Source organism: Eretmochelys imbricata, chromosome 2 (genome assembly GCF_965152235.1).
Source record: "Eretmochelys imbricata isolate rEreImb1 chromosome 2, rEreImb1.hap1, whole genome shotgun sequence".
NCBI lineage: Eukaryota > Metazoa > Chordata > Testudines > Cheloniidae > Eretmochelys > Eretmochelys imbricata.
Genome location: NC_135573.1, coordinates 69938567 through 69951054, shown reverse-complemented (window position 1 = coordinate 69951054; position 12488 = coordinate 69938567). Strand labels below are relative to the sequence as shown.

The window sequence follows — 12488 nt, the reverse complement described above, 5'->3', positions numbered from 1 at the left end:
CCATTGCTAATTAATTACTCCATTACTAATTAATTAATCCATTAATTAATCCATTACTCCAGCTGGAGCACTTTATTGCTCCCATGTGTAGCCTATAGGGTCATCCGGGGACAGTTAGGCCCTAATTCTTCTGAAGGACCATTGGCCCCATGACAAGTGGTGTTTGTGTATTTTCTCCATGTGCCTGGACTGTGCTCCTGTTTGAAAATTCAGGCTTTTACATTTCATAGGGAATTTTAAGGTTATTATACCTTTGGGTAGTTTTTAATAGGAAATAGTAAAAATACTCCACCAGTTCTCAGCCTGAGCATATGAAGACATCCTAGTATCTCACCAATCCAAGACAGAGGAATAAAACAATGGGTGGTTTGTGTTTGTTTGTTTTTTATTAGTGAAGGGCTTAAAAGTGACTGGGTCCTGATTTTGAATACCCTGAAACCGAAGTTCAAAGATACTGGGATCCCAGGCTTTTGTGTGGCTCATTAAAAGGACAGGAGCTACATGTATCTCAGAACAGATTTGAACTACTTCAGACTTCTCATCTGGGATTTTAGTTTGGGTCAATCTCTTATTATTTATTTGCATTACAGAAGCCACTTTAGGTCCCAACTGAGTATGGGTCCCTATTGTGCTAGGAACTGTAGAAAGAGAGTATGAGCCAGACTCTTCCCCTTCAGATCTAAATAGACAAGGAAAGGCAAAGCCAGAGGCATCTCTAGTCTTTCTTGTAAAGTCGTTGCTGCATATTTACGGGTTCCCTATCAGCCACTATGACTCATTGGGCAGAGTCCGGTGGCTGAGCCACTTCCTTTGGAATTCAACTTTTCAAAGGGTGTACTTTGAAAGGAACCAGGCTGGAGAAGAGGAGGAGAAAGTTGGATTTCTTCCCTGTATTTTCGAATGGGCTTTCCGTATTTGAACTCTGGCTGCAGGTGATTAAAAACAAACAACTGATCATGCTTCCCATCAGTTACAATACAAAAGGCGTAACAGGGTCTGTGTTTGTTTGTTTGTGCTCCGAAGTGGGCTTATTTGCAACAAGGACGTCAGCGAACCTGTCATGGGAAATGAATACATTTGTGTCCTTGCCCTATGCTCAGTTTGACCTGTTAGCAGGAAGCTCTGGTGCCCATTTGCTGAGATCGCACCTGCGCTCTGTTCCCGTTTGCAGCCAGCGAAGTGGTGACTAGAGATCCAAAAGGAGCTGTCCAGGACTCAAGTATGTAGAGAGCTGTTCATCGAGTCAGTTGCCGGGGAGCTGTCCAGCATTTCAGCACCTAGGCGCTTTCGGGATCGCGGGCTTCCCGGGCAGCCTTCAGCCCCCACTATCTGCAGAAGGACCCACAGAAGGAAAGCAGACCCTCTGCTCTAAGGTAAGGGAAAAGAAGGAATTTCAAAGCTCAACAAACACAGAAGCAGATCTGCAATTCCAGGAGTGTGTGAGTGAGTTAGATTGGGGGGGGGGGGGGGAGAAAGAGAAAGGAATCCGGTAGGATCCCCTTTAGATGACATGCCCCTGAGGTCTGCTGCTCTGCATTGTCTCTTTGTAAATGTGCTTCATAACTATCGTGTGTGTGTGTGGCGCTCAGTGACAACGCAACCCACCCCAAGGGGTGAAACGGAGCACGTGGAGGGTGCTTCGGCTGTGAGGTGCCTATTTCCATGTTTTCTGAAAATGGGCATTTCTCTTGGTGAGGAAGCCTGAACTTAAGTGTGTGTTTTCCATTGTCCCTGCAAGGAGCTCCGGTGAGGAGACGAGGAGTGATGGGCAAAGAGGTGGGATGACGAGAGACCTGTCCGGTGCAGAGCCGAAATTAAAGGTCTAAAGCCAAGCCAAAGAAGCAGCGCCTTCCAGGTTCACCCCGGGCAGCCGCCAGCCCGGAGATCTGACTCCGGTGACATATCCCTGGACCTGGTGTTTGAGCCGAGCTGGGCGACCGCGATTCAGCCCACACTTCACTCCCTTGGGGGAGCCACGGCCGGTCTTTCTTTCCCACCGCAGCCCATGGCTAACTTCTCCTCGCACTCCGAGCCCAACGCGTCCTGCGCGCCCTGCGCGGGCAGAGGGGCCCCCTGGCCCAACGCCTCCGCCCCGCAGCTGCTCCCCGACTTCTACCTGGCCGTGCCCCTCATCTACTCCCTCATCTGCGCCGCGGGGCTGACGGGCAACACCGCCGTCATCTACGTGATCCTGCGGGCCCCCAAGATGAAGACGGTCACCAACCTCTTCATCCTCAACCTGGCCGTGGCCGACGAGCTCTTCACCCTGGTGCTGCCCATCAACATCGCCGACCACCTGCTGCGGCAGTGGCCCTTCGGCGAGTTCATGTGCAAGCTGATCATCTCCATCGACCAGTACAACACCTTCTCCAGCATCTACTTCCTCACCGTCATGAGCATCGACCGCTACCTGGTGGTGGTGGCCACGCTGCGGTCCGGGAAGGTGTCCTACCGCACCTACCGCGCCGCCAAGCTGGCCAGCCTGGCCGTCTGGGCCCTGGTCTCCATCGTCATCTCGCCCTTCGCCGTGTTCGCCAAGCTCCACCGGGAGCAGGGGCGCTCCCAGTGCGTCTTCGTCTTCCCCAGCCCGGAGAGCCTCTGGTGGAAAGCCAGCCGCCTCTACACCCTCCTGCTGGGCTTCGCCATCCCCGTCTCCACCATCTGCGTCCTCTACGCCGCCCTGCTGGCCAAGCTGAGACGCGTGCGCCTCCACAGCAACGCCAAAGCCCTGGACAAAGCCAAAAAGAAAGTGACGCTGATGGTGCTGGTCATCCTGGCCGTGTGCCTCTTCTGCTGGACCCCCTACCACCTCAGCACGGTGGTGGCCCTCACCACCGACCTCCCGCAGACCCCCCTGGTCATCGGCATCTCCTATTTCATCACCAGCCTCAGCTACGCCAACAGCTGCCTCAACCCTTTCTTGTACGCCTTCTTGGACGAGAATTTCCGGAAGAGCTTTCGCAAGCTGGTGGACTGCAGGGCGTCCCCCTAGAGCCCCCAGCCGCGGCTGCTCTCCTCTGTCATTTTCAAAGGGGAAAAGAGCATCCCGGGGGACAATACTCGGGCGCCGGTTTGTGAACCGGCCTTGATCAAGCTTTAGATCCAATGCACCCCTGAAATCCAAGCACAGGCAGGGTCCAGTTCTTTTCGGTTTGTCTTGCAGCCAGCGGCACAGCGTTCAGACGGGAGGGCTGGGGATTTTCAAATCCACACTAGCTCCTTGGCCTAGCCTTACCCATCACACTCATTCCTTTTCCTTCAGTAGGGTGCTCTAGATTTCTGGGGATCGTATATTATGGAGCAGGAGCAAAATCCAACATTTTACAAGATTTTTAGTGAAGAATAGCTAAGTACTTTGACATCTACATATATTACTGGAGATCTGAGTGCCTTGCTTAATGAATCTTAAGCCTGCTAGTTTTATATCTGCAGTACTTACCTTGTAGCTCCGCTTCACTCCCTTACTCCATTCTAAATAAATAAACCATCATTAAAAGAGCCTATGCTTTCATAGCAACCTGTTATTGCCCTCTGGTCCGAGGCACTTTGTGAGTCAGAATCAGATCTCATATTTCAGTCTAAAAGCAGCAGAAATAATGCAGTACTCAGTGTAAATGCTCAGAGGCTGCCAGGTATAAATCTCCTTCCCTACACATAAATTATTGTTGTTAAAATCCTTTTGCATGGAATACTCTCCTGCTGGATGAAAATCAGCCTGACCTTTCTGAACACATTTGAAAAAGAAATCACTATCTGGCTTTAGATCGTGTAGATTAGGCTATAATTCTACATCTTTAACAACCTTCAAAAGACAGATCTCCCAAGGCGAAGAAAAACGGGAGAGCGTTAGTAACACCGCTAAGCTTATTTCCTTTTATATGGGACCTAAATATGCCTATTAAAGTCTCCTGAAATCCCACTGCTTTCTCTGCACGTAGCAAGGAGCCCTTGGACTGGCTTTAAGAAAGAAGAAAAGAGGAACCATAGTGTGTAGAAATATGGATGTGTGTTTGGAGCCACTTTCTGTAGGAACTGGCATTTTCAGCCCAGCAAACTGTTCTATAATATAAAGCTCCCAGTTCCTATTAGTAACAGAATATATGGTTAGTTTTATGTGCAATACATATATTTATGATAGGTTCCTACATCTTCTCAAAAAATGCTCAGACTTCTTTTCCCCCTTGTAGCTACTTAAGGATCAGATATTATTTCACTATAAACCCTCACTTCGGAGTTAATAGTTTTAAAGGGGGTTCTGTCAAAAACAAACAAACAAAAAAAAAACCCTACTTCCACCCCTTACCAGTCACGTTAGCTTAATACTACTTTCAAAATAAAAAGCTAACATATTATTCACTATTTTGCCTTAAAAAATCCTCTTTATCTTAACTTGGACAATGAGACTAAAAAGATGAATTTGGCTCTTTTCAGTTTCACCCTTGTTCACATGCCTACACAGTTCAGGGGAAGGTTGCATTTTTTCCCCATTTCACTTCTCTCCTACCCCCACAAGGAAAATTGACAGACTTGAAATATAGTTTGTAAAAATATTTCCAGGCACATAAGATTTTGAAATTGCAAAACTTTGTGGTCTTGTCTACTATTATTAATTCATATTGCAGTAGCGCTTAGGAGCCCACTGTGCTCGGCCAGAGGTGGGCAAACTATGGCCCACAGGCCACATCTGGCCCACAGGACTGTCCTGCCCAACCCTTGAGTTTCTGGCCTGGGAGACTAGCCTCCTGGTCCCTACCCTGCTGTCCCCCCTGGCAGTGGTGGGGGGGGGGACAAGGAGCAGGGGGGGTGGATGGGTCAGAGGTTCTGAGGGGGGCAGTCAGGGGGCGGGAAGTGGGAGGGGCAGAGAGGGGGAGGCGGTCAGGCTGTTTGGGGAGTCACAGCCTTCCCTACCTGGCCCTCCATACAGTTTAGCACCCCAATGTGGCCCTTGGGCCAAAAAGTTTGCCCACTCCTGTCTAGGCACTGCACAAACACAGTCTTGTCTGCTTGATTTTTATGCGGATGAAACTTACTATATAAAAATATAAAATAGTCAAATATCAAATATCCAGATCATCTTTTGTTTCTAAAACTAGGATATATAAATTGATGTAGATTCTCATTAGACAAACATCAATCAATAACACTGTTTCTCTGAGGAATGGTGAAGATGATCATTTTTCTTGTTGTGAATAGGAGTGGAGATATAACTTTCTTAATAGCCCCAATGAAAAAAAATGGTTACACTTCAAAAGCTGACAGTTTTGAAAACATGTTGAGTCAAATCTTCTGAAGCTGGTATTTACAAGACCTAGTCACACTTTTCCCATATGCTTAGTGACTAAGATATACTAATAACAAAGCTCAGTTAAAGTTACAGTGCAGCATTTATATACATTTTCCAGTTAGTTGGCAGTGTAACAGAGCTGGTAGGATTAGCTGGTTACGATTGTGTCATAGCTACTGATGTATTAAGAAATTATTGTGTATGTGCACTGCTTTCAAATGATGCACTCATTAAAAATCATGGTATTGTACAGCTTAAAGATGCTCCAACTTCTTAAAGGTAAACGTGTATAATATTAGCACACATGTAGTTTAATCAGTGTAGTACATATTCAGGCCTAAATCCAGCTGCTGCCTCCCCAGGTGCCTCTGACAGCAGAAGTGATGCATCACCACTGTGCAATAAGGCAGGTCTGGTTTCCAGGGGCCATGCAGAGGTCTGTGCAAGACTTGCACAGAGCAGAGCTCAGGTCTGCAAATGCCCCCTGTATAGCAGTGCAAAGGGGCTGCCTCCAACCTAGCACCAAAAAGTGAGTGGGAACAGGTAATTGGGTGGTCTAATTGGGGGATGGAGTATCTGCCACTGATGGAGACCTTCAATCTTCCCTCTGTGAGCAGGACACAATATGGGCCTTATATGCTAATTCAACCACTGGGATGAAGTGCCCCTTTTGAAGCCACTCTTCTACCATGGCATGATCTGGCTTGGTTACCTGGGCTGGTGCTGGGCTAGCGGAGGAGGAATAATACAGAAAAAAAATAGTTTTCCCCAAGAAGACTTTTTTGGAATCGGGGGGGGGGGGAACAGAATTAAAATATCTGCACACTTTGTGGTGTTTTATTCTCTCTGAGAATTACAGTGCTCTTGAAAGTCTGGGATTTTCTATACTAACTATAACCAAGCATTGTGTAGTCTTTCCCTGAGATCTTGGCCATGTCTTAGCACTGAGTAGTGGCATTCCTGCTACTTCAGTTCTTGCACTTTACCGGAGTAAAGTATAAAGAGCTGTCAAATTGTGTGATGGGACAAACAACCAAAGAACTAATTTCAGATCATCAGCACCTTTACCCTTTTTGGGAGCACAATTTGAACTCAGATCAGCAGAAGCAAAAATATCTAGAGAATACCACACCATTTTGGCCACATTTGATCTTTAATTTAAGGAGTATGTGTGAATGTCAACGCTTTGATAATAAAATATTGTTAGTGTAGTATAACTTTAGCTCAATACTATGTCAATAATTCCTTATACATAGTAAACACATACTAGAGTATCATTCCATTCTGATTCATAGTTGCTGCATGTCAACGGAGGAGAGAGGTATGAAATTCTATTTAATCACAGGGATCACTAATAGCATGTAGATCACAGAGGTGGGGTTTTTTGCTATTTGTAAAGGGATCTCTAGGATAAGCGTCTTGCTGCAGTGGCTGGGTAAGAGCTAAATGACCATTTCCATTAGAAAGGTCTCATCAATGTGACCGCTGATCCTTTCAGTAGACTAAATTGAACACCTTAAACTAAGCTCAATAGACATTTTGAAGCTCAGGATTTAACTCATCCCTTTACCGCGTGTGACAGTCCTCGCTCAGGGGTTGGTTGGTCGGGTAGTATCATCTGGTGGTCAGGGGTTAGGCCTGTGACCTGCCAGGGGGGAGGGGTTGTTGGTAGAGGAGCCCAGTCTCTCTCACTCCACCAGGCTCTGACCCAGGGCCCTTTGAGGGCTATCAGTAATCTGACAGCGGGGGATGCTTAAGGCTGCCCTACCTCCGCCACTCCCTATCACCATTCCCCTCCACCCCCATGATTGTCTGAAAGTCGACATCTGAGTTAAGGCTGCATGAAGGATGTCCACTCACCACCAGGCACGTCCTGGCAGCTACATGTAGTGTGGTAGCTCTTTTTTGCTCTTGGGCAGCAACTGCCTCCTCCTGTGGTATGGCCCACCTTCCTGGGTGGGCCAGATCAGTCCTAAGGCTTTCCCTTGCTGGGGCAGTCCAAACCAAACAAAGGGAATTACCAAAGTCTGGAGTTCATATGAGAGGGGGAGAGGGGAATGTTTCCCCCTCAGGCTGTCTCCGCAGCAGGTCCTCCCTTTCCTCAGGGAAAGATTTATGGGCAGTTGTCTTAGGGAGAGATTCTACCTTCCCTCAGCTCTCCTCTGTTGGAGGAGCAAGTTGCATGTCTGCTTTCTTCCCTGGGCTGCCACCAAATGAGCTGCCACCTGCTCCCCTGCCTTTTAGCTCCTCCTCCAGTTGGTGCATTTCCTACAGGTGTGGCGGGGACAGGGTCGGCTCAGCCCAGAGCAGTTCCTTATCCCCTTGTTGCTCAGTGTGGAGTTTGTACACTCCATCAAACCTTGCTTGCAAAAATTGACTTCACTGTGGTTGCATGGGTATAGCTAAGTATAGAATGTCATCCTTTGATACTACAATCCATTTTTAAAATAAATAAAGACTTTGACATGGAAAGGGAGGCAGTCAGCCATGTGCTGAGCTTCGGAAAACCAAATTTACATTCCATGGCAAATTCTGACATTTTGAAATTTGTTTTCATTCTGCATCAGAACAAAGAGTCCAAATTTCACATTTCTCACAATACAGAAATTCTGAGAAATTTTGATTCTGGCACATTAAAATGTTTCATTTTGATAGCAGCAAATTGCCATAATCAAAATGAAATGTTTTGTTTTGATAGGGTAATTTTTGTATAGATAATATCAGCACATTATATATATTCTATCATAATTAATACTGTATAACAAACATTATGATATAAATATAATTAAAATAATATTTTAAAAGTCCAGATGAAATCAGAAAGTGCAAACAATTAATTTAGGCTTTTTCCCCATAGAAAAATTTGTGAAAATCAATAGAGTCCCACCAGACAATTCAATTTTGATAAAACAGCTTTGTAAGTAAACAACATCATTCAGAGAAAATTCATATTTAACTAGGTCTATTTTAAAAGCATTTCCCCTTAAGATTTTCTCAATGATTGCTGAGACATTCAAAGTCCATTTGAACAGCCATTCTAGCACAGTTAAGATAGACACCTAAGGAATTCGTCTTTGGGGAGAAGACATCTCTTAGAGCCTGATTCTGCTTCATTCAAGCCAATGTGGGATTCATGACTGACTTCACTGGCCATCTACCAGCCTCCCGGGAGGATGAAGTACCCATCTCTATACTATATACATGAGAACTTGCCGTTATCAATTAGTCTTGCTTCCTGAAACAAAATGTAAGTGGAATGGCATGTAAATTTAGTACCAAGAACATGTCATCTCAACTAAATTTGTAAATTGTGATTACACTTATCTTTAGGAAATATTACAAATAGACTTGAGTGCCTCAGCAAATTAGTGTCAAATCCATTTCATGGCATGCTGCAATTTATGTTCCAGGAAAAGTGAAGAAAAAGACAGCTTTGAAAGTAAACAACATCATTCAAAGAAAAGTCATGTTTTACTTAGTGATCATCAAGTGTGGCTTTAAGAATACAAGAGGAGCATCCTTTCTGGTTAATAAAGTCACAAAAACAGCAGGGGAGTTTAAGACATGAATACGAGTGTTGTCTATGATGTTAGTTGCCAGAGGATTTTGTTTAAACTGATGTGCAGTGATACTTGTCTCATCACCGTTGGGACTTCTATAAACCTTGGCAATGTGACTTGGATACAAACAGCTGTGCAGCGCTTCTGTGGAGTTTGACCTGGTTCTGTAGAGCAAATGCCCTAGTCAGCTGCTCAGTTTATACTAAAAATAGGTTAAAATATGTATTCAACCCCATTTTTATACAGTTTTGGATGCCTGAATCTTAACCAATTTCTGGGGCAGTGTGATCTGAATCAGAAGGAAAAACCCTGTGACTATTTCTATTTAGGTGCTTCTGTTTGAGGAATAACTAAACAAACCATTTTGAGGCATTTCCTTCCCTAGGAGACTTGTGTTTCCCCCTTTCCCTTCCTCTGAATACATTTCTCACTGCCCGTGGGGACACAAAGGGATACACCATGGCATCTGTCACCAGATAAACATTATTTCACGCTGCCTATTATGCATGTTCAGCAGTTGCAGAGATATCATTTGGCTTGTCTGTCATTGTGCAGGAATGTAAACATTCATTCAGAAAAACACTATTACCTGTAGCACATACAATCCATCAATACCTTCTTTGCTACCTCTGCCATGCTGAATCTATTTATTACCTCTCCTAAGCATCAAGATAACCATCCAATTAGAGCTCCCTTTATGTGCAGTAGCAACCCCCTTGTCACGGTCTGAACACTGGTACAAAAGTACACAACATATAGATTTGATATTCAAGATGGAATGTTTAGGTTACCAGGAATAATATTTCTGTCTGTTTGGGGGGGTACATGAATGCCCCCCCTCCAAACCATTAATGCCTCAGATACATTTATAATGTATTTTTCTCACATCAACCCTGTGCCGCAGGGAAGCATTATTTTCCCTAATTCTCAGAATCTGAGAGATTATGGGCCTGGGTTTCAGTGAGCACTTGCAGCTCCCATTGAATTCAAGCTGTGGGTATTCATCATTAATGAAAATCAGGTCCAACGCTTAAACTTTTCAGAAGCACCTAAATGGCTTAGAAGCTTAAAGCCTATTTTCAAAAGTGGCTTAGGCACTAAGGAGCCTAAGTCTCATTGATTTTAATGAGACTTAGGCTCCTAAGTGCCTAAATCACTATTAAAATGGGACTTAGGCCCATAAGTCACTTACACACTTTTAAAACTTTTGCCCTAAGGCAATGCCTACACTTGCGAGTATACACGGTTACATGTGTGCTCTCGTGCCGTAACCCATGTCCTGTCTACAGATGAAGCCATGAAGACCATTTCTGAAGGACAGTCTAGTGTAAGAAAGCTAGCATATCTGAGGGTAGTTAGTGTGTACACGCCTCTGCTGTGGCATGGCCCCACACCTGTTTTACAATGCAGAGTGGATGGGAGCAAGGGGCGTGTAGTCGGTCACTGTTGTCAATAGTCCCCCCAAGGCCATTCTTACAATGCATTCAACCTTTTGCCACCTGTAAAGGTTCCTCCCCCCCTCTGAACTCTAGGGTACAGATGAAGGGACCTGCATGAAAAACCTCCTAAGCTTATCTTTACCAGCTTAGGTCAAAACTTCCCCAAGGTACAAAATATTCCACCCTTTGTCCTTGGATTGGCCGCTACCACCACCAAACTAATACTGGTTACTGGGGAAGAGCTGTTTGGACGCGTCTTTCCCCCCAAAATACTTCCCAAAACCTTGCACCCCACTTCCTGGACAAGGTTTGGTAAAAAGCCTCACCAATTTGCCTAGGTGACTACAGACCCAGACCCTTGGATCTTAAGAACAATGAACAATCCTCCCAACACTTGCACCCCCCCTTTCCTGGGAAATGTTGGATAAAAAGCCTCACCAATTTGCATAGGTGACCACAGACCCAAACCCTTGGATCTGAGAACAATGAAAAAGCATTCAGTTTTCTTACAAGAAGACTTTTAATAAAAATAGAAGTAAATAGAAATAAAGAAATCCCCCCTGTAAAATCAGGATGGTAGATATCTTACAGGGTAATTAGATTCAAAAACATAGAGAACCCCTCTAGGCAAAACCTTAAGTTACAAAAAAGATACACAGACAGAAATAGTTATTCTATTCAGCACAATTCTTTTCTCAGCCATTTAAAGAAATCATAATCTAACACATACCTAGCTAGATTACTTACTAAAAGTTCTAAGACTCCATTCCTGGTCTATCCCCGGCAGAAACCAGTATAAGACAGACACACAGACCCTTTGTTTCTCTCCCTCCTCCCAGCTTTTGAAAGTATCTTGTCTCCTCATTGGTCATTTTGGTCAGGTGCCAGTGAGGTTACCTTTAGCTTCTTAACCCTTTACAGGTGAGAGGAGCTTTCCCCTGGCCAGGAGGGATTTCAAAGGGGTTTACCCTTCCCTTTATATTTATGACACCACCTGACCCTTATCTAAACATATAAAGGTCCCTGACCCCACCTTATCAGGGGTAGTAGTAACTGGCACTGTGCACTTCAGAACTGTTTTCTGCTAAAATCTATTGAACAGTACAGGAGATCATGGTGTGGTGAGCCGAGAAAATGTCATAGGTGACCCAAGAGGAGCCACTTGGTCTCTGGAGCACACACAGGCGCAGATCAATGTTTAGTCAGAGTGCCCCATTCTCCATGACTTTGCCCGAGGTAGCCGGAGCATTCACTGAACCAGGAGATTTCCCAGATGCTGAAGGATGCAGGCATTCATCAGTCTCCATCCCAGTACTGGGAATGCATGGAGCGCTTCAAGCTCCTGTACTGGAGGGTGAAGGACTCAAACTGTTGCTCTGCGAGGGGACATAGCACATGCCCCTGCTAAAATGAACTGCACCAGGTATTCTCCAGCACTGCAAGTACAGACCCCGCAGTCACCCATGACCTAGTCCTCAACCCTGCCAGCCTCATCATATGACAGGATGCTGATGAGGGGCAGGGTGAGAAGGAAGAGGAGCATGTGATTCTGCACCTCTACCCAGCAGACACTCCTGAGGAAGGCCCCTCTGAGGAGGACTCCAAGCTGTGGCAGGAACCAGAATCCAAGGTTGGTAAGTTACTTTACATCCCTACACACCACAGAAATATCCCCTCTTGTATCAAGAATACATGCCTGACACTCCCACCCCTGACCCCTGCTTCATCCTGACATGGTCCATGAGCAGGCCAGGGCGGTAAATCAGATTTTATTGAAATCTCATGATCCACTATAAAGTATTAGCAGAAGTTATAACACAGTATTAACAAGCAGTCTCTGTGCCCCGTGTGTCGGCATGTTTGCTAGCCAGCACTCCAAATAGTGATAGTCCCTGGGCCAAGCCAACCGGAGGAAAGTAATGGAGGGAGGGTCAGGTTCTGAAAGGGCCCTGATAGGGAAAGAACAGCTCTTGATATATATATACTTGCTTGAAGATCCCAAACCTTCCTCCCTTTGCAAACAAGAGTCATGGGGGAGGAGGGGAGAGGTATTAATGGCTTGGGTGCACATCTGGGAAGAGGAAGAGAATCAATTGTTTGTCTGAGGAAAGTCAGAGCAGCCTATTCTCCCTGTGGCCATTGGGAATATTTATTACCATTCCCAGTCCCTGGTGTGTGGACTCTCCCTGTTCCAAGCCACTCTGC

General features: G+C 45.5%; 1 protein-coding gene across 1 annotated transcript; it reads left to right on the top strand.

The window, feature by feature from the left end:
• The first annotated feature begins 2005 nt into the window (after nucleotides 1-2005).
• NPBWR1 (neuropeptides B and W receptor 1) lies at nucleotides 2006-2992 on the top strand. The gene has a single exon (XM_077809007.1). The coding sequence runs from the start codon at nucleotides 2006-2008 to the stop codon at nucleotides 2990-2992; it is 987 nt and encodes a 328-aa protein (XP_077665133.1).
• Nucleotides 2993-12488: the final 9496 nt, after the last annotated feature.